Genomic DNA, 24,176 nt, shown 5'->3' on the forward strand with positions numbered 1-24,176 from the left:
GGATAAGGGATAATTCCCTTTTACCAACTGTAGTGTAACCTCTGAGTGAGAATATTTTAGTAGGGGGGTGTGGGGGTGCAGAAACGTAAAAGTAATGTTTTTTTTTAAACACACTTTAACAAAAGTGCTTTTTCGGTGAAAGTGATTTTGTTAAAGTGTGTTTGGTGATTGTGGATTCGGACTATTGAACTTATGTATGCTTTTGCCAGAGTAGTCTGTCTGGGTCAGCAAAACCCTTTTCATTGAAGGCTTCGGGAGAAAAGCTCCATACTTAAATGTGAAAAAGACGAAGTACACAACGAAAAGTTGTAATAGAAAAAGCAGGCGATATTCTTGGTAATTTCTCCTCAGTTACATATACAATGCAGATTCACAATAGATCAGTTGTAAAAATCAGTCACATTTATATACAGTTGCAGAGCACTATCAGTGCACAATAGAGATGATAGTTGCAATGTGGTACAGAGTATAAATAGGGCTAATACAGAAGCATTCTTAGGTAATAGCCAGGTTGTGTAGATACTGGTCTACAGACGTTAGATTGATTTTGGAAGGAGAAAGGAAGGAAATTAAAGTAAGAAAGATTAAGGGAAAGATCAGACAGCAAGATTGTATAACTGGACAGTAGATTAGGGAGCCATACTTTGTATGCATGTAAGTATTTGGTTTAGGACCATTTTATGGAGAGAGGTTTTATGGAATAAGACAATTTTTCAAGGAGTATATGGGCAAAGCTGTTGGTCAGACATTACATTGCTTAATCAGCTTGGAGATCTTCATCACCCTGTACATGTCAAACCTTACACTAGCCAACCTCACAGCATTCCCAATGACCGTCCTAAACTCCAAAACTTACATGATGTCTTTTCCACAGGGCAAAATGGCTCCTCGTGAATTATTTCTTTTTGGTAACTTTGCAGAGGGCTTATGTGTCAGCCAGAATGTTCTAGAAAGCCATAGAATGTCACTATCCATTTTAATGGTACTGTAAGTCAAATATTACATGAATGAAAAGTACGGTAGTACCTTATGAATTTATGGTGCCAGCAGTTAGAAATAGGGATTGCTGCTAGTAGAGTCAAAGTCAACTAAACATTTGCATTCTTTAACAAGTATCTGAACTAGACATTAACCATATATGTATCAAACTAGGGATGTCGATCAAACAGACTCCTAATCCAAAGCTATAAGGCCTCACTGCTCCCTGAGTTCTTCCTACAACAAGGATTCAAGAAAGTATGTGTACTATTGTAACCCTGTGCATTTAATAAGTTGATTCTACTAGGTCGCTGTATACTTCCCTGCCAGTCTAGCCAGCAGCCACTACCACCTCTTCTTTACTGCTTGCACTACTAGTTCTCCCCTTATTTTCAATCCCCCTTCTCTGCTGCTTTAGTTCTCCCCATATTTCCTTACCCCCTATCCAGACCCTCGATAGCTCCTTCCTCCCTTTCCTGTTTCTCCCCCTGGGATCTCTACTGTTTCATACTGACTGGCCACTAGGTGGCGCTTCCCTACCTTCTTGATATCCCCTCTACTTTTCCCACTCCTCCCTTATCTCCCCTATTACAGCCCTCTAACATCCTTCCCTTTGCTCTCTCCCTCTCTACTATCCAGGAATCCTAGCCACTCTTCGCTTTATATACAGCCCTCCTCTATCCCTTTTCTGAAGTCTCTTCCTTCTCCCACTGTCCTTCTCCTTGCATCTACCCTCTAACTCCACTTCTCTGTACATCTCACTACCCATTCACATCGCTGCTTCACTTACCTTACCTATTCACATCTCTGCTAAAACTTACCTTCTGAATACTCATTCTTTACTGATTGTCCTCCTCACTTCTCCTCCTTTGGCTCTTCCCGCTCCATTCGCCCTGCGGGCTCACTCTGCTCCCCTACCCTGCCCCCAAATCACCACCCGCCCCCAGCACCTCTACATTTATACCTCACTAACTCCTCCCACCATCTCTTATAACCAATCACAGTCTTTTCCCTCCTCCCTCAATTCCTTCATCAATTAACCAATCTCTACCCCCTCTTATCTCCCCACCCACTCTTGCTCCTCCCTCTTCTCCATTCACTTACTCCTTCCTCTTCTCACTACACTTAACCTTCCCCTGTCCACTCCAAAAATTCATATCTCCCTTCCACTCCTTTACCTTACTCTCCACCACTAATTCCTACTTCCTTTCTTATTTCTCACTTCCATACCCCACCCATTCCAAACATGCCTTCCCACTGTCAGACTCCCCTTCTATCTTCTCATCTTTCTTATTCCTCTCTATCATGCTACTTCATACTTCTTAAAAGCTCACCCATACCTACCATCTACTCATACTATCACTTTCACTCACCCGCAACCTCTTCCACTCTCTCACTTCTCCTCCATTTCCCCCTCCCTTATCCAAACAAACCTACTGCACCTTTTCCATCCCAAACTACTCTCCTCCACTACAAAAAGCTTCTCTCTAATATCTCCACTAGCCTCAAACAACTTCCTCCATTCCAAACTTAAAAGGCATAAAGTTATCTCATGTAATTTCCTTGCCTTATCTGGAGACATTTATCCTAACCCTGGCCCCTGCCTCTGGACAAACAACTCCTTCCCTCCATCCCCTACCTACCTTTCCTCACCTAAGCCTCTCTCCCCCTTCTTCTCCTACTTCCTCTCTTAGCACCCTCAAGGTCTTCACTGTCAATGCCCAGAGCCTTAACAACAAAATTCACCACGTTCATGCTTGGATCAATCACAACCAACCTGACCTCTAAGCCATCTCCGAAACCTGGCTAAAACCTCATATCTCTGATTCTGAAATACTACCTCCAGGCTTCAACATGCTCAGGAGTGACCGATTAAACAAAAAAGGTGGAGGATCTGCCCTAATCTACTCTAACCTTCAATCCATAATCCCCCTTCATATTCCAACCCCTCAATTAAAAAATACTGAAATAACCACAAGTCTCCTCCGACTCAATAAACACAAAAATATCTGCTTCATCTCCTTATGCATCTCCCCAGGTGATATCTCCACTCTTGAGAATATTCTCTACTGGGCCTCATCTGAAATAAAATATGAAACCTTTGTTCTAGGTGATGTCAACATTGACTGGAACAAAATCAACACTCCGTCCCCCTCCCTAACCATCAGTCTTTTCAATTTCTCCCAAGTAATCCACTCTACTACCCGACCTAACAAATTCCACCCCCCAGGATCCATCATAGATTGGATTTTAGTCTCCCATCCTTACAAAATCTCTCTCTCTGGCACTGTCCCTGACTCCGTTAGTGACCATCTCCCTGCCTTCATTCATCGCTCTGCTAACCCCTCACAATTCAAACATAATTACATCCAAACTTGTAACCTTAGCAACTTCAGCCCCACATACTTCTCTAACATTTTCAAACAAATTAACTGGCAATTCCCTAACACTCTCTCTTGACAACGCTGTTGAGCATTTTAACTCTTTCTTTTTAAACACTCTTAACTCCCTAGCCCCCCTAAGAAACAAATGAATCAAAGCCAATTCTCCTCCCTGGCTCACCAAAGAGACTAAACATACCATGCATCTCAGAGACAAATCCTGGAAGCTTTTTCAGAAAAGTAAACTGCCTTCTGCTATGCTCCAATATACCCAACTCTGCAACCAAGTAAAAAAAAATGAATCTCCTTGGACAAAAAAACTACTACAATAAACTTCAGTCCAACAATAATAACAACCCAAAACAATTCTGGAAATCTGTTAACTCTCTTCTCCATCCTGGGTCAAGAAGTAACCCTGCCCTGACCCTAGTTTAACTGACAAAGAACTGAGCTCTCACTTCAACACTTTCTTTACAGATTCTATAACTAAGCTAACCAAAACATTTCCCAACAATAATCCATCCAACTTCTCCTAATAACAGCCCCTCTATGTTCCAGCTCAAACCGGTTTCCACAATGTTCTTAAAAAAGCTGTTATCCAAACTAAAGCCATGCTCTAATGCCCCTGACAACATTCCCCCCTCCTTCCTCAAATGCGCAGCCGAAGGCATTGCTCTCCCAATTAGCATCCTGATCAACCGATCCTTAAGAGTCATACGTACCCAAACTTTGGTGTTCTGCCTACATTCTACCACTTCACAAAGGAGGTAAAAACGCCTCCATTTCTAACTTCCACCCCATAGCCCTACTCTCTCCAATATCTAAAATTCTAGAAAAATGTGTCCACCACCAACTTTTACCCTACTTAACTCAGAATCAGCTACTTACTCCCACCCAACATGGTTTCCGCCCCGGCCACAGCACCATAACTGCCCTACTCTCCTTCTTAGAAACTGTTACTCAAGCCCGAGATTCTGGTCTTCTTGTATCCACTGTTCTGTTAGATCTTTCTAAAGCCTTTGACACCATATCCCATACACACCTTCTCTCTCATCTCTCCAACCTTAATCTCTCCCCTAATACTCTTTCCTGGTTCTCCAGTTACCTTTCTGACAGATCACAGGCTGTCAGATGGAAGGAGTCTACCTCTTCCTTCTTACCTACTCCTACCGGAGTTCCTCAGGGATCCATCCTCTGTCCCATACTTTTCAACATCTTCATAAATAACCTTCACACTGCCCTCCCTGACACTGCAGTCATCCAATACGCTGATGACTCTACCTTAGTTTGTGCCGCCCCCAACTTTTCTGAACTTCTGTCCAAAACACAAATAGCTTTTTCCACTACAGAAAACTAGATGCACAAAAAACATCTCTCCCTCATCTCCAATAAATCTAAAATACTAATTTTCCACCCTACCAAGGCTTCTTCCTTTGACAAAAACACTTTCAACGTCCTAAGCCAAATCAACACTCCTATAGAAGTGTTCCCTTCCGCTAAACTCCTTGACATTACCATTGATGAACACCTCAAATTCGATCTCCACATACAACAAAACATAAAAAAAAACCACCAAAAGTTAGGCATGCTCTACAGGAATAATCTATTTCTTTCAAACTCCTCTAGGCACGCCTTAGCAACCACCTACCTCCTTCCCTCTCTCCTTTATGGTGCCCCTCTACTAACTAATCTGTCTGCTTCCCTCACCTCTAAACTTGAAGCTTGCTATAATAAGATCTCTAAATTTGCCACTAAATCCAAAACCTCAACCCACCACTGCCTTACCCTTCAATCTCTGAACTGGTTAGAACTCCCTAACCACCTTGACTATCTTCAACTAACAACTGCTCACAAATTAATATTCTACCTAGAAAAATGCCCAGCTTTATCCAACATCCTTCCCCCTTATATCCCTAACTGATCATTGAGATCAGAACACCAAAACCTAATCTCCATTCCCAGACCTAAACATTCCGCTGGCCAGCTTCTACTATCCTTCTCTCTAGGCAAAAAATGGAACTCTCTCCCTCCTTCACTTAGGACTATACCTAACACGGAATACTTCAAGACCTAACTCTACTCACACCTATCTTCCAAATGGAAATGTTCTTGCTTTCACCCTATATAAATTGTAGGGATTTTCTACACTAAGCCACTCTCTACCCCTGCACATATCTGCTCTCTGATTTCATTTCTAATTCCCAAAATGATTTAGCCAACTCTCAGTTGACTGTAAAGAGAAAAATAGTGCAAATTATGTAAAATAAAATTGATGTTTTTGTTATTTTTGTTATTTTGCACTGTTCTTACTATGTATACTTACTGTTTGGACATTTCTATTGTATTTTATCTTGTGCATTTGTAACCTTGATTGTACTGCCTTTGGAGCTTTTCTCCCCGGGCCTCCACTGAAAATGTGTACTGCGTGGCCCAGTAGACTTCCCCAGTAAACAAACTGAAATAAATAAATAAATGTTGTGCATGTGGCATACAGTCTAGAAAAGTGAGGGAGGTATATACATGTAACAGCAATAAATAGCCATTGTTTATGTCCTGATTTTCAGGTCAGTCTTCACACCAGACACCTTGCAGGTTATAATAGACAACTGATAACAGAGAGATTTTATATTGACAATTTGGAGAGAATGCATTCTGATCCCCTTTGCAAGTTAAATGTGCAGATTTGTGATGTAACTATCAGTCTCGTCATTATCTTCAAGATGTCTACAATCATATCATCTGATTACATTATTGTAGAGCCTTCATAAATGGAAACCAGACAGGAATGTTTTTGTACATGTAAGAAACAAGTGAAGGATGCCTCAGTTGGACATATTTTCATTCCCAACAGTCACCAAGTGCAGGGATTCTCCTCTTGGATCCTTTGCCTAGTCTGGCTGTGATTGTCTTCTCCCTTCAGTGGAAACAGAATAATCTTTATGCTTTTCCAGCCATCTCTCTCATCACAATAGTACTAGTAAAAATAAAAAAGAGAAAAGGCAAAGTGTGGCAACCCCACAGTGGCCAAGACAAATTAATGTTTTTTTTTACGTAGTTCAAATGAGCTAAGAAGATGCTTTAACTATACCCTCCTACTATACTCTGCTGATATTTCAGGAGGAATTTTTGATTTGCCCTGCGTCAAGAGCATGAAGCCCAGAACCATCTCCATGACGTATAAGCTCTGACTATGCTGCAGGTGAGTAGAGTTTGATTAGCGGCTTGGGTGCCTGTAGTAGCGGGTTCCAGCTGGGGGAGTAATAAAAACAAGTTTTCATCTCAAAGCATGCATGTCTTCAGGTTAGCTGGTCATAAGCACTCGCTGTTTCCAGAGGTGGTGTATGTACATTTTGCAGGAAGCCAAAAAGACCTGCTACCAGAAAGTAATACATGGCAAAATGAAAAAAAAAAAAAAGATTCTCATGTTTGTGCAATATAAGCATTTTTCATAGGTAATGTAGTCTCTGAACTCATTCCCTCTAATAAAACTCAGGAAATTTGCACAGAAACTTCCAATGGTTGGAGCCTAAGCTTTTTGATAGAATGAAATTATGTCTTCACATTTCAAACAAATGTTCATATCTCTGGAACCATAGGAGTTACTAAATATGCGTAAATGGCAAACTCTTCAGCACAAACTATTTTATAGCGGCAGTATTCTTTAGTTTATAGGTCTTAAACTGAACTTTTATAAGTTACAGTAAACACAGTAACTACTAAATTTGTAATTTTGTAAGCAACTTTCAGTATTTCATCAACCACTCAGGTTATGTGCAAACTCTCTGCAGGATTTTGGTCATCCAGCCGAGAGCTTTCTTATGAGGCTAAGCAGTCATGAAATTTGAAAATATAAATACATATTATATGAACAACAATAATTTCTCTTTACCTGCACTAGACAGAGGTCAGCTATCAATAAAGCTGAGTTTGCCTTTGTGTAAGCTTTAAAATGAAGTTTTCAATATTTTCTGTGTAACATGATTTTGGAATTATTGATGCAAATATGAACAAACAGTATTTGACATCTAGAGGCATCAGTAGGATGTAGCTGAAGATGCACCTGGAGGCATCACTTGGCTGTAATGAGTTAAATCAACCCATTCAGCTTTCTGTGTAATCCTCAGAAAAAAATGGCTTACTCTCTCAACATTTATTTCTCTCCTTTACACCAGAGAAACAAGGCAGACAACTGTCCACACAGACCCTAACTGGTTAGCAAACTGAATTACTTTTCGATATAGTAACCATGGCATCTGATCTTCTGACAGAAGCCTTCTTCAAAAATGTGTAATCCAAAAAGGAGTTGAGAGGCCGTCACTTGGTCAACATATTATAGTCAGAATGTTAAACTGGATTTGCCTCTGGTGTCTTGAAAAACGTTCTGCTCTGTTTTATAATTTTCCATGTATATTGAATTTACTTTCAACAGTGGTGGACATAGAAAATGTGACTGTGCTTACCATAGCTAAAGATGTTCAATTAATAGGTTTGTTGCTGTACTTGGAGATCCTTTCCACCATCCCTTTGTGTATATCATTAGGTATGGTATGTGCTAGCTATCTTTTCTGGGAGAGAGTGGATTTCTAACAGCTGCTCAAGGATAGTTGGCATAGCAACAGCATAATCTCTAAGTGCCCTAGAATATTTTTTTGTGGTTATGACTGAATACAGCTTGGTTTGACTCGGGTGATTATAGCACAGAGGTTGCACATCTATGCCTTAGTATGCGAGTTATGACCCTGCTACTGTATTTTATTTTTCTGTTATGGAATAGTAAGAATTTTAGGTCTGTTAGAAGGTCTCCCTGCCAGCAAAGGTCCAGGTACACTTGATGGTGGCTTTGCTCTAGAAAAAAAAAAACACTACAACCCTGTAGGTTACTCTAACATTACTACCAAATTTCCCTGATGTCTTCAGCATGGATAAGTAACCCATTTTCATTATAGGTACATCCAGCTGCTGTTAAGGTATGACTGGAAGACTTGACATCTGAATATAGGTCATATTCCAAGTATAATTAATTTATTGCAGCAGTAATCCTGTTATTTGAACATTTTATTATTATAGTGAGAACATTCACACAGTTGTATTTTCCTTCATGTACAGAAACTGAGAGATATGTGAGTAAAGTGGTAGGGAAGGAGGGTATAATGTTTCAGATTGAATTTTGGTGCTCAGTAATTCTGCTGCAATAGGAATTTAATGAGCCGGTATGTGGAAGTGGCATTTGCGATGGCTAGATACAGTTCTGTATCATGATCTTTGTGCAGTGCAAACCCTGATAAACCTGTCAGTAAGGGCTGGGGTATAACCTATATGACTGGTGCATACTGATATGCATTACTTGATAAAGGAGTTTGTGGACATGCTAAAGCAGCCAGCACTGCAGCTGGGGGTGAAAGTTGTTTTAAAGCAGTTGATAGGTTTATAGGTTAGTACTAGGCTAACTGCCTTTGTGAGATAGTTTAAGCCTAGCTAATTACCTCATGTGAGAATCAAACCCTGTACCATGTGGAAGGTAAACACCTTAACCATTATACTAACCTCCCACCCAGCTTGATAACTGACTTCAAGGTGTTGACAAAGCTATAAGCAGATAAGTTTATGAAGGAAAAAATAACCGGTTTTAAGGAATGTTTTTTGAGCGGGTATGATGAGCAAGGGTTTGACTTCCTAAGGTATTGAGGAACATGGGGTAATCAGAAACTGTTTTGCAGAAAGACTACCTGCAAGCAAGTATGAAGGATAATATATGTTGCAAAAGGGACTGGAAGAATGTGTTAAAACTTCGGTCTCTCAAAAGAAAAAACAGTGCTGGTCAGTCATTAGAAGGAATGGAGGAGTTTGTGTGTAGGAATGTCACTTAAAAAGAAGGCAGTGGGTTGTGATGCTTTGCAGTGTCAGCACGTTGTGTAATAGATTAAGCTAATTTCATGTAATGCTAATGGGCTGAAGCCAGCTTTGAAATATGTCATAGAGGATATAGGTGCTATGAGATTTTTCTTCTGGATTCAGTATATTTAGTAAGAGCCATTAAAGCAGATGAAGGGAGGGTTTGTGGTGTGTCTGTGTCTGTCTGTGTTTGTCTGTCTGTGTGTGTGTGTGTGTGTGTGTGTGTGTGTGTGTGTGTGTGTGTGTGTGTCTGTGTTTTTGTTTCTGTGTGACGTAAGCATTAATCCATTGCTGTGGTTTACATCCATCTGGCAAGTTCTTTTTCCAAGGGTGAAGCCCAAGACACCATATACCCTAGCCAGGAGGGATTGAATCCCATCATGACATACCTCCTCCACTCCATGTTTTATTGTAATTACACCATAGTGTGGGAGTGTACTTTTTTTTCTTTTGGGCTTGAGCTACATCAGGCAAGAAGCTCTCTGCTGCACCAGAGAAACATGATGCATGTAGGAGCACCCACAATGTCTCTTGGCCTGATCAGGCAGACATAGCAAATCTATAGACAGTCCGGGGGGGACGGGGACCATAGGATTTAAAGCTAGATGCTTCCTACCACCTTACCCTTGTCTCTTTTGGAAGGAGTTGGCCGATAAGGTTTCCTGGGCAGGAATGAATAGGCCATAGTTCTTACTGCTATCCTTGAGATACCCAGCTTTTACTCATGTGAAATGAATGAGCAAATTGGATGCAGGTAGTAGAACCATCAGGCAGGGGTACTGGGAAGATAGGAAGGGGAATTCATGCAGATTGTAATAGGAGTATGTTCTGTCTGTCTCTATGGCTAGCTTTCTTACTCCATGGTTTTGTAAGAAAGGAAGGAAAAACACTGTGATTGTTTTTAAGGAAAAAGTAAAGACAATCCTTATTAGTTTTACACTGCTTTGTGTAGTCCTTTGCATTTGCTTTATATGATTAGTACAGTCTCATTGCTAATTAGTGTGTATTCCTTTCTTAAATGCTTGATGCTGTCACCTTAAAGCATTTAAATTAGAATGCTGGCATTTTGTTTTTTGCCATTTGCAGCAGTTTGTGACATATTAATGTAGCTGGCATAATAGAGCCTAGATAAACAGAAAATTAATATACTTATTTGTATTGTTGCTTTTCTTTGATAGCCTCCGAAGGTAAAATGTTTGACAAGAATTTGGCATCCAAACATAACAGAGACTGGGGAAATCTGTTTAAGGTAAATTTCTGTTGTTTTCCATATGTGTGTTGCAGTCTGTACTGCTGGCAAATAGTGTTAACAGATCAGAATTTGAAGAGTATATACAAGTAATTAAAAAAAAAAAAAACAGAAAAAAACTACTAAGGATGAAGTTATGCAAATGACAACAGAATCTCTACCACCTTTTCCTTCTCTAGCATGGATTTTTACAGCTCTGTATTTTATGCATAGCTGTTCTTGAATAAGAGCTGCTCAGCTGTATAGAATGCATTTTGGAGGTGATTTTGAAGTCAAAGCTATAGATAATGGTATTATGGATTTACGTGCAGTTTGTTGCTTGACTTTAGGAATATAACACTTTAGTTTTCTGTTCCTTCTTAAAGTGTAAGCTTTCAACACTCTTGTGGACAAAGACATTTTTAGCAGCCATTGAAAGCATCACTGAAAATGTAGTCTTCCTTTGCAAAATAAGAAAACCAATTAATAGGACTGTTTATAGCCAAATGAGATTATTGATTACAAATTACCCTTTTCAGACGTGACATGGGCCAAATTCCAAAGTATGTAGTAAAGTAAGAGCAACAGCATGTATTAGGAACAAAAACAGTAAGGTAATTGTATCAGCAAGTATAAGAATGAAAGCATTTTGCTTACAAGTTTTTGTGTAGTTTTTACAAATTATAAAATTAAATGAACAGTCAATTAATATGCTCACTGGGCTAGTGACTTCATTAGAGATCATCCCAGATCACAAGTGGTCCACCATTGTACAAATGACCGATGAGAATAACACATGAAGATATCTGTAGAAAAAATATGCATAATGGGTGCCTGGCCTTCAATTCTTACCTTTACCGAACAATATAGTTTAGATCTGCAATCTAAGTGCTTCAGAATATATTTATCTGGGGCGTGGCCAAGGATGAACACAGGATAGCAGCAGATTTCTTCAGCTCCACCAATTTCACAGCACTGACAGGAAATAATTACTTTAAAAATTAATTTATGATGTAATTTTCTTTCTAAATATGTTTGGAATATCTATTTCTTGAATAATATCTAAAAAAGAAAGAAAAATTTTAATAATATTCCTGTCAGAAAACACCTTGGAAATTTTTCTGTCAGCTCCTCTGTTTGAAATGAGTTCCAGTAAGACAAATTCTCAAGATTCCTGCATCAAGAAAGAACTTCAGTCTCTGATATCTACAATCCAGCAACTTACTGCCAAAATGGATAAACTGGATACTAAAATTGATACCTTCATAGAAAAAACTACAAAACAAATAGACTTGTTACATATAGATTTGCAACAGAAGACTCTGATTACAGGCATAGAAGAGACTGTAAATGACATGGAGAATAGAATACAAGAAGAAGAAATCAACATTGAGTTTTTGCTGAAACAGAACACACATCTACAAACTAAACTTGATGACCTGGAAAATAGATCTAGGCGCAATAACATTAGGATTTTTGGACTGCCAGAAAATATAGAAGGTAACAATATTACTTCTTTTTTAAATACATGGCTCCCTAAAACTTTAGACTTGCCAGAAGCATTTTCTTTTGGTGTCGAAAGGTCGAAGAGCCCATAGATCCATATCTAATTCTAACTCTAACAAAAAGTATCCTAGATCAGTTATAGTTAGATTTCTATCATCTTTTGATAAAGAGATGGTACTTAAATCTGCTTGGGCTAAAGCACCTGTTAAAATTAATGAGGCAACTGTGCGTTTTGACAATGACTATTCTTCCTTGGTAATAACTAAAAGAAAAGTTTTTCTGTCATTAATAAGAGAGCTTAAGAAAGCACAGTTTAAAACCTACCTTCTGTTTCCTGCCAAACTAAAAATCTTTCTTCCTGATGGCCCTAGAATTTTTGAAGACTTAGACTCTGCATTGCTGTATATCAAAAAAAATAAGATTTTTGATAAAATAGAGGAAATGGAATGGGCTAGTCCTTCATTAAAGAGGTTGGCAACAGAAGCTTCATGGAAGACTTCAGAGAAGAAAAAAAGACTAAAAAACAAATGACTTGTTCTGTTTTTTCTTTTTTTTCTCTCTCTCTTTTTTTTCTTCACTATTAATCTTTTTAAATACAGTTACTGCATTTTCAGAAAGCCACAAATATTCTGAAAAAGATTTAATCAAAGTTATTTTCTGTGTACAAAGAACTGTTTTTGTTTCATAAATAGTCAAAATATCTGAGGTACTAATAATAAGCTATCAATCAATCTGTTTCTCTTTGTGACAAAGAGACCCAAGGTTAGTAAGTTGATACATTTTTTTTCTTCCGTTTTAAATAATGACATTCTTTTTAGATTATACATTCAGTAAGGGGTGGGGGAGAGCAGGGAGAGAAGTGTGATGAAAATATGATAAGTGGAATAATAACTTATTAATTCCTATTAAAAAAGTATATATGCTGTTTAAATACTGTTGCTAATTATTTTGCCATGATTCTATTGATTATACTTGTTTACAAATAATCTGTCATGCTTTAATTACTAATAATTAGAACTAAATAGTAGTAAATAATATGTCTCACATATATCTTTATTAATATAAACAGCAAGTAATATTCCACTGTAGATGCTTTTTATAGCTTCCTTTTTTATTTTTCTATTTCTTCTCTTACTCTCTTTTTATTTTCTACTCTCTTTTCTCTCTCTCTCTTTTTCTTTCATATAAGTACATTTACATGCTTTTGATAATACTGATACAGGTATATAATAAGATTTGTATAAAAAATTGAATTGGGGCATAAAAAGTTAGTTGTATTATATATTAATAACTGTGGGCTTAGTTTCACTGTCATAGAGACTGTAATAACTTGTAAAATACTTCGCGAAGGTTTTGCTCTGTTTAGTTTCATTTATATTGCTAAATGAATGTCAGTCACTTGCATTTATCAAAATTCCTGCCAGAATGTTAAGGGAGACAATTTGGGATGTGGGTTACCTCGTGAATAGTGTCCTCGAGTTGTTTTAAAAGCTTCAACACTCAGAATTCACGCAGAGAAGCTGAATTCAGTCAATTTGAACTTTGACCCCTGAATTCAAACTGACACATCGCAGATTCAAGAAGAACACTCTACCAGGAAGTAGAACTGCTGCAAATGCGACTCTGCGATGGAAAATGAACTCTATAACATTTAAATGTGAGTTATTTATTATAACTACTTACTTATTCATGTTATAATTTATAAAATATGAAAGTTATAATGATTTTAAATGATTCAGTATCCCATAGTAAGCAAATGTGATATTTTAGAAGGCATAGAAAGTAAAACATATATACATATGTTTTTGAAAGTTTACTTGACTGCAGCATATTAATGTATGTAAATACTTATGATTTAAACATATACAATACTACAATTCATTTGACTTATCTAATTGACAAGCATAAATATCATTATGATTTTATCTTAGAAGAAGTTGTCATGTGACATATTTTAAAGCAGCAGTTCAGATATATAAAATACTGATGGCTTTCTTCACAATACTGCAAGTATATCTGGAAATTTACATAGCTATGCAGTATGATTTGTAACCATTTTTATGAACATAAATATTTTATTTTACTGGCAATAATAAGTAAGAGAAAAAAAAGCTTTGATACAAATAATTTAAAGTCTTTTAGAAGCTGTTAACTGCATTTCTATGACAGAAAATAGGTATATCCTAATATATGTAATGTCTGAACCATAATAGCCAAAGTTATTGACTTTAAATGAACATCAGAACTTATTTTTACATACTTTAAATAAATTAATATGTAGATATGCCCTTTTTTTTTTCTCTCTCTCCTTCTCTCTCTCTTCTTGGTTCCTAATATCAAGTTTATTTGAATGCTATTTGATTATAAATGTATTATATTAAATAGATGTACATAGCAGTATGAATTGTTTTAAAAGTTCCTATTTGTTTATATGAAGCTGATTTATCAAATGTTTAGCTTTGTCTTACTAGATAATCTAATTGAAAGATGTTAACTTTAGTTAATAATAACTAGTATTAAATTGATAAGGTGGTAGCTGAGGTACTGCTGCTTAGGGTAGAGGGTTAACTTGAGTGGTATGTGCTACTCAAAGTTGGAGTTTTTAACTCCAGGCTGGGTGCAAGGCTTAATCCTTATATTATTTTCTTCTGTTTACTGCTGTTTGTATATAGTTCTGACATCCACAATACATTTTGTAAGCTCATTGTCACTACAAACAAAATTGAAGCTTATACAAAATCCCATAAGAGTTTCAATAAATACAGCTATATTTAAAGGTACACCTAAAGGAGGAGGTATAACATTACTTATTTTGTTAATTGTTATTCTGATTATAAGTTTTATATGTTTTAAAAATGTCAAATGACTTCTCTAAAAGGAATTTCTTTAAACATTAATGGACTGAATAATCCATGTAAAAGGGCAAACTTAATGAGATACATTAATTTACATAAGGCCAACTTAGTATTCCTTCAAGAAACACATCTCCTGAAAAAAGATATTGATAAATTAACCACAAATAAATATACAGTATTAGTTAGTTCAGAGCACACTCAGAAAAAAAGAGGAGTGGCTATTTTATGAAATAAAAGTATGCCCATACCTAAAACTATTAAGTCTTATGAAGATGATAAAGGAATGTTTTGTATGGTTACAATACAAATAAATGGAAAGACATATACATTAATCAATGTATATTGGATACCAGGAATTGGTATTAATACAGTGAAATACCATCTTAATAAGATCATATCATTCTCTATAGGAGATATTATTTTAGCAGGTGACTTTAATTGTATCCTACATGAAAAAGATACTACTACTATAGGAAAAAGGAAAATTACATCTAATGCAAAACATTTAAAGGATTTTGTTAATTCTTATCATTTAAATGATATTAATAATCAGATAGACTCAAAATCATTACTATACACCTTTTTTTCTAACAGATATAAAACTTATTCAAAAATAGATAGTCTTTATTTCTAACCAGATGGTAACAGAATTAATTAACTCTAAAATCATTTCGTGTCCTATATAAGATCATAATTCAATTGTCTTTGAGTTCTTGATTAAAAGTACTTACAATGTTCAGATCAAAAGGATACCAGCATACTTAACTCAACTAAAAGACTATAAAGATTATATACTTTCAGAAGTGCAACATTTTTTAGACATAAATAATACTCCTGAAGTCTCCATTGTTTATGTTTGGGATGCTTTAAAATCATATCTATATGGACAAAGCATCAGATGGTATAATAATAAAAGGAAATCTTGGGATAAGGAATTATTAGATATTCAAAGTAAATTAGACTCTTATAAGCATAATAATAAAGAAAATATTAAGGACAAAAAAGTCATTGAAGAAATAAACAAACTAAATGAGAAATACAAAGAAATTTTAACTCATAAAGTTAAAATAACTTTAGAGAAATACAAGTTTTTGTCTTACTCAATAAGTCCCAAATACTTACATAGACTTAAAGATAAAACAAAAAGGTTGAATAAGCAAAATCATATCAAAGAAATTTTCTCTCTAAGGAAAAAGAAGAATGTTTCTAGTCTACCAGAAATATTAGACGAATTTAGAAATCACTTTCACAAAATTAATCATAATAACATTAACATGGAACCTAAAGATAAAATAAAGGAATTTATAACTACAAACATGAATAAAAAACTTAATAAACAACAGACTAAACTACTGGATAAAAGTATTTCATATACAGAGGTTGTTACACAAATTAACAAGCTTAAATCAAACAAAGCACCAGGTAATGATGGTATTATACCAGAGATATATACAATTCTTTCTAAAAGTACATACTCATTAATACATAAGGTTTTTATTTTGGCCCAAAATGAGCTAATAACTCCTCCATCTTGGCAATACACATTTATTTCACCAATTTTAAAACCCAATAAAGATCCAGCTAGATGCACTTCATATCGACCCATTTCATTACTTAATGTTGATTATAAAATATTTATGAGTATTTTTGCTGATAGATTGAAGACAATCATCCCAGGCATTATAGATATAGATCAGACAGGCTTCATTGTAAATAGAAACACTTTTGATAATATAAGGAGAACTCTAACATTAATTGATTTTGCAAATAGGAGAAAGAATGATTTAACACTTATTAGTCTTGACATAAGTTCAGCATTTGATTCAGTAATTTGGGACTACCTGTTTATCTTACTGAAGTGTATAAACTTTTCAGATGTATTTGTAAATCTAATTGAACATTTATATAAAGGAGCTTTGACTTGCATTAAGATAGGAACATATGTCTCACAAAAAATACCCATTTAAAAGGTACAAAACAAGGGTGTCCACTCTCTCCATTGTTATTTACTTTAATAATGGAGCCCTGGGCTAATCTGATCAGAAACAGTACTGATATAGAGGGATTTGAAATAGATGAAAATACAACATCTAAAATTCAACTTTTTGCAGATGATGTTCTAATTACATCAGCAGGATCTAATTCTTCTATGCAGTCCCTATTTGATAAAATGATGAGTTTTAAAAATATTTCTGGTTTAATATTCAATGAAGAAAAAACTAAAATACTACCTATATATACACGAAAACATGTTCTCATTAGTGATTTTAGTAAATATATACCCAATTCAGGTCAGATAACTTATCTAGGTATAATATTAACTAAAGATATCAAATCTATTATACATAATAATTATAATTCCTGTCTTCTTAATATACAAAATCTTTTCAATACCTGGAATAATATGTTTTTTACTATGGAAGAGAGACTTACAATTATTAAAATGATAATATTCCCCAAGATATTATACTTAATACAATCAATAATACTCCCACCTACAAAAATAATTATCAAGAAATTGAATACACTAATGTTAAATTTCCTATGGGCACCTAATAGACCTAGGATTGCATTAAAGAAACATACTAATAGCTGGTCTCAAGGCGGCATTTCTTTTCCAGACTTTAATTTATATACTATCTCTTCTATTATAAAAGTTATTACTTTGTTAATAGATCAATCATATGTTGCAAAATGGAAAGATTACTGGGAACTAATTAGTATTCACTTCATGAAAATCTCTTTAACACATAAAAATATGATTGTAAATAATTCCATGTTATGGTTACTAAAAGAATTTTGTACTTCACCTATTACACCAAAATATATAGTTAGTTATCCATTAAACATTATTATTAGTTATCGTAATTTTATATTCATGCATCCTAAGTATAAGGAATGGAATTTTATTATATTCCCTATAACGTATACACGAGGTATGCTTTTGTCATCCACTTCTGAAAGAACTCATTTAGTCACAGAAAATGATCTAAAGTACTGGTATCAGTTGCTATCTGATAATAAAGTTAAACATTTAGACTTCTTAAAACAAGAATTTGATCTGAGGGAAACTTGTTGGTTGGAAGTTCAGACCTTTAGACAACATCTCATTAATAAAATTGATTTAATGTCTATAACAGTTAAAGAATCTATTCCAACACTGATTGATTACTTGATATTAAATTTACAACATAAAGTTTCTGATAAAGGTAAACTTTCATACATACATAAAATTATTAGAGAAGAAACTTATTACAATGTAGATACCTATTGGAATTATTTCACTTCCATTAATGGTGAATTACCAAATCAACAAGATAAACAATATATATTGGAATCTGCCTATAAAACTACTTCTTCCATTATCTGGAGACTTTTTACTTGGAAATTTTTACATAGATCCTTTTATACACCTTTGATGATGAATAAAATAAATAATAAAGACAATCTATGTAAAAGATGTAATGTAGAAATTAATGCTGATTGGGCACATATGTTTTATGACTGTATAAAATTGATAGAATATTGGAAGTCAATCAATGATTTTTTGCAGGCTCTTTTTAAAGATAATTTCATTATTTCTAAATCTCTTATATTATTCAACACTCCTGTACCTCAAAGTGTTAAAAAGGTTAAGCTTCCCTTGTTATGGTCTATTCTAGCAGTGGCTAGAAAAATAATAACCAGAAATTGGATTTCAGATACACCTCCTTTGTTTAATGAATTTAAAAATGTTATCACTGTAGTGTGCCATATGGAATTGATGACAATAAAATCAAGAACTACTAGAAAAACATCTTACTATATTATGTGGGATACTTTACAAAATTTGTTAAAAAAATGTTAACTTCAATAGCATGGTATTTTAGTTTAATTAATTGATTTGATTGTAGTGGATGTCTTTGTAAATACTTTGGTTATTTTATTGAATGTTATAACCATTTCTATTTTAATTACTTGTATAAAATTGTTATGATATTTATTTTGTATGTTAAAAACAATAAACTTGTTTTAAAAAAAAAGAATATATTTCTCTGAACAGTTAACTTTTTGGCTGGCACCAACCCTGTGGGAAATTTGTCTTTTGATAGTGGTTTGACATTCTACACAATTTTTATCACCTGCACAGCACCTTTCAGAGTAAGCTGTAACTGATAATGCGTTATTCGTTGAGCTCCAAGCGGGCCTTTTAAGGTGAAAAATTTTTTCCACTGTTATCGCCTTGTTAGGGACTTTTCATCTGCTGCTCATGACACAATATCCATTTGTAAGTATTACAAGTTTATAATTTTTAATTCTGTTTGCTTGCAGCCCTTTTCTCTGGGGGGGGGGGTCAGGGATTGCGGATTCTTGAAGTATACTTGCCCTTTATTCCTGAAACAAACACATTTTGGCATGAGTTAAAGGGATGTGCGCTCCACATTTAAACGAATAGCCACATGAATGGATAAAAGATGTACCCAAGTGCCATCCCCCCCCTAAGGAGGGCATATGATAAAGACTTAAGTTTTTTTATTTTTTTTTATTTTTGTTCTCTGTTGAGGTTTTGTCTCCCCTGATGAATAGCAATACTCAATGTGATCTCGTGAGTTAGCAAAACGTGCAACTTGAATTGGGTCCAGTACGAGTAGTCGCATCTCGTTTAATCAGCACTTTATTTTTCTACCTTAAAACATTTAAAATCTTGACTGGTCACTAGTCAAAACAGCTGCACTCTCAAGATCATAAATCACACACAGGGCCCCCCTGCAACCTCCAGCATGCGGGCAAGCCCCACAACTTCAGGCAATATCTGTATACCCAAACAAAGCATGACTCGTCGTCATAATGACCTGAATCTACCAAGTTGTAAGACCAAAGTCCAATTTCAAATAAAACTTCTCAGGAAAAGTCATAAACATCCTTGCTGGAAACTTAGAATTACTTTAATAAACGATGTTTAACTACAACAGTTTAGTGCTTTTATGCATTTGTTAAGGACATCTTCATTCTTCAGCTTGGATATTTATTAACTTTTACTGAGAAGTTTTACTTGGAATTAAACTTTGGTCTTCATACTAGGCGGATATTTGCCATTGTGATGACTGGTTGTGCTTTGTTGGGTTACTTTTATTTTGCACTTCTTTGTTGGTGAACGGATTTGCTTTTGAAGATTTTGTCAATATATAATATACCATTTCTAAAGTTGAGCATACTTGGAAAAGAGGGAGGGGCGAAAGTGAGGCAAATACAGTATTCACTTTCTCACTATTCTGCAAGTCTGGCTGCCATGACAGGATGACAGTGATCTTTTAAGATTGACATTTTGAACATCTGTCACATATGCTTCGACAAACCTGGTATTTAACTATTTTTTAAGCAAGTTAAACTCTAAATACTTACATGTTAAATTACATATGATGACTGACTCAAGATTTATTTTTGAATGAGTAGCATAGTAGAATTGGACATTTTATAATTTTCAGTCACTTTGTGCATTTTGTGCTTACATCAAAAGTATTTAATCTCACATTTGGTATTGAAGATCTGTTTGGGGTCTTCTAAGTCACTGAAAATTAAAACTGCATGTGTATTTCTTCTTGACGTCTTATATCTTGCTGAATTGCATGACTCAATATCTCTTTGGGTCTACTACATAAGCACAAATCACCAGAAGACTAACATTCAAAATAACGAGACCAAAACTGTAGATAACCGAAATCGCACATCACCGTATTTCATATATACGAAAAGCAGGGTATGTAGAATGTTGTCCAGCAATTAAGGTAGTAGCACTTTAAAAAGCTATGAGAGTCATGTAACGTTGTACGTCGTACCAACATGAAACATGGAAGACTCGAGTGGAAGGGCCAGGAGTTTTCGGAAATGTGTACAAAACCGTCAGGTCCCAAAAAAGTAAGGAATTACTCATTGTAGAAGGCTATCTTTATCACTTGGAGTAGGGACAGGAGACAGTACTGGGGTTGCAAATATAAAATTCCACAAAAGTGCAGAGGAAAAGCAGTAACAACTCTAGTTGCTGAGGGAGAAAAACTAGAGAAAATAGTGAAACACAACCACCCCCCAGTGATCCCGCAGAGGTTGATAGATACAAAGTGTGCCATGATATAAAAGTGAGAGCAGAATGCACTCGAGACACCCCATGTTTATTAGTGGAGAATGCTTTGGCATCAACATCTCTTGACACAATTCACAGTTTACCTAATAAAAAGGCACTGCTACAGCAGATTGGCAGGATTAGGAGAAAGTTAAGTACAAAGGATGGCCTTGAATCATTAATGCTGAGCACAATAGACTTTGAGAAATACCTGCTCAAAAGTGGGATATTTGTACATAAAACTATGTCTGATCCAACAACAGATAATGTGGTAGTAGTATTCACCACCCAGAATAACTTATATGATCTCAGTAGAGCAGGGATATGGCTGATGGACGGCACCTTTCTTTAGTAAAGGTTTTACCTGCCGCTATGTTTACAGCATCCACGTTCTAGTGAAATATGGTAGCCACAGCAAAGCTGTACCTTTATTGTTCACACTAATGCCAAAAAAATCGCTTAGATCCTATAATTATTTGTGGCATTGTTTATTTCACATGATGTCTGAGCAACAATTTGAAGTGAATGTATGTTTCGTACTTTGTGATTTTGAAGTTGTAGCAGTTAAAAGCGTAAGGTTGAATGTTGCTGGTGCACAACCCAAAGACTGCCTATTTCATTTCGGACAGAATCTATGGAGAAAGGTTCAGTCTTTAGGTTTGGCAAGTTTATACAACACTAATCAACAATTTAGTTGGCTGTGAAGAGCTTGGTTGCACTTGCATTCTTGCATGAAAGTGAGGTATGTTCTGCCTATCAGATACTATGAGAGACTTTTCCTATAGAAGGTAGAAAACTTTTAAAATATTTTTCTGATTGGTATGTATATGGCAAGATGCATAAGTTCAACACTCGTACTGCATCGGTGTTAGATTTCCTCCACTTTTCCCTATCCGCTTTTGCAATATGTCTGACTTGATTTGTTTTTGCCACGCACACAAAACTCTGTGGAGGCGTCGCATCACTGTTTGAAATGCTTGTTAGCTAGCAGAGGTACAGATCTGAATATACTGTTATGTGCCCTGGTTAGAGAGCAAGACAGAGTGGATGAACTCCGAGCTAGAATGGCCACTGGGTGTCCACCTTCTCTGAAAAAGCAGAAACTTATTACCCTCACTTGCAGTTTCAATGGGTTCTTGCTAATAAAGAAGTAAACTCAAGTATTGAGTTTTTGAAGGCAATTTCAAAGTTGTTGAAAATGTGAAGAAATATACTTCCCTTAATGTGTTACATTATGCAGGTCACATCTCAGTATTACTTTTTCTCACAACTTATTTACATTCTACAACTGGGCTAAATGTTTACATTACAAAACATATTCAGCGGATAGTATGTTTAAGCTACTTATATACAGTTGTACATGTTATAACAAATGCTATGGCGCTAATGCATTGTTTTGTTTAATATCTCGCTGCTGCCTTCAGTACTTCATTGAGAAGAATAATATGTGGTGTATATGCCAGGAGTACTATTGAAATGTGTTGTGCAGGGCCGAGGTGGTGCAGCGGTTAGCATTGTCGCCTCACAGCAAGAGGTTCTCCTGTTCGATTCTCGGCTGGAGTGCCTTCTGTGTGGAGTCTGCCTGTCCTCCCCATGGTTGAGTGACATTAAAGACATGTAGGTAGATGCGAGCGTGAATGGGTGTGCCTTCCTTGAAGGTTGGGCATCGGGCTGGCAACTTGGCACCGTAAAAATCCACTGCCAGTCATTAGCAGACCGGAGTTACACTGTGGCGACCCCTAACAGGAAAAAGCTGAAAGACAGTACTTTTTACTATTGAAATGTGTTGTCAAAGATATTATTATGTCTTTCCTGTTACATGTATTGCAACGTGAACTGTCTCAGACGTTTTGTTGCAGAGTTGACGCTAGTTAATGACGTACTAAGGAAGTATTAGTATTTTGGTTGCGGTTCTATCACATACATTTCTGTTGTGTTTCTTATCTGGATGAAATATGTGGATCGAAGACTGAGCGGGAACTGCCTGAAGAACTCGGCAGCAGCAGTTATGATGCTAAGCATCTGGGACATTTTAAACGTTATGATTTATTTGGAATATCTGATACTACAGATGTCTACGTGGTAGAGTACCACACTTCACACTACTCTTCTACTTACACTATATTTCGAGTGGTATGAGCCTATACTCACTGTTGTGGATGTTAGAGGATATGATTCATGTTTGGAATTTACATTGGAGTTTGGGATTTTTGTGTAGTTTGTGTTGGATCACTTTGGTAGATGTCGTTGATTTAAAGGATGGGATTATGGATGTCGGTGATGTGATTGTCGGGATTCTGGATGTTGGTGATGTGCGATTTCAGTTATCTACAGTTTCGGTGTTCCGGTCTCGTTATTTTGAATGTCAGTCTTATGGCAATTCGTGCTTATGTAATAGACACTATCTCTCTTCATCCGTTTCAACATTTAGGTTGTCTGATTGAACCGGATTTGACCTTAGCCCCTTATACCAGAGTATTGGATCTGACAGCGCTGACTCCTCTCCTACCCACAACTCCCTCCTAACTGATTTATCTCAGATCGTGTTTGCTGCCTTTTTGACCAGTCTTGTCCTCCGACAGCTCTGTGCATTCAAGATAAGTGAAAGCAAAAATCTGTTAATATTTAGTGGTCCTCAATTTCCTTAGAGTTGTAGCTTAGAGTTAAGATTGGGTTAGCTTTTAAGGGTAGTGTACATAGTTTTTTTGGAATTTATACCCTTTCATAAATGTGTTTCTATTGTAGACCTTCTAGCAGTTTTGTTGCTTTACTTTCAGCTTCTTATGACATTCATATAGTTATAGATAATTAAAGTTAAATTCTTACTAACTTTGGATAAGGGCTCTTTTTTCTGCAGCCAGTTAATAGATATTTTTCATAAAGGTGTGTGTGTGTGTGTGTGTGTGTGTGTGTGTGTGTATATATATATATATATATATATCTATATACACACACACGGATAGATATTGAGAAACAAATATACTTAGACTAAGTAGTGTTTTTTTTTTTTATCTGATGTTATCCATTTCGTTATTCATCATGTCATGTCTGGATCTTAGATCTGATCCGGCACTTTAACAGACTCAAGCCTCGAGCTCCTCCCACTCCCATAATTCCTTTCTACCATCTAACCCTCAGATCTTCTTTGCAGCAGTTTGCTACAGATGTGATTCCTGGCTTGCAGCATGGATTAAGGTTTTTCATTGGGTTTGTGTTGGATTTTTCTCAGTTACGTGGTG

At 35.9% G+C, this 24,176-nt stretch overlaps 1 protein-coding gene across 2 annotated transcripts in view; it reads left to right on the forward strand.

Annotated features, from left to right (window-relative positions):
- The window catches only part of UBE2F (ubiquitin conjugating enzyme E2 F (putative)), a 2,002,640-nt gene that overhangs the window by 932,542 nt on the left and 1,045,922 nt on the right, over nt 1-24,176 (forward strand). For both annotated transcript variants that reach the window (XM_044075697.1, XM_044075696.1), the window contains one exon: nt 10,430-10,500. In XM_044075697.1, the coding sequence (XP_043931632.1) occupies nt 10,430-10,500 (71 nt within the window). The remainder of the gene's footprint in view (nt 1-10,429; nt 10,501-24,176) is intronic.

This window comes from Protopterus annectens, chromosome 6.part1 (genome assembly GCF_019279795.1).
Source record: "Protopterus annectens isolate FY-2018-M chromosome 6.part1, PAN1.0, whole genome shotgun sequence".
Classification (NCBI taxonomy): domain Eukaryota; kingdom Metazoa; phylum Chordata; order Ceratodontiformes; family Protopteridae; genus Protopterus; species Protopterus annectens.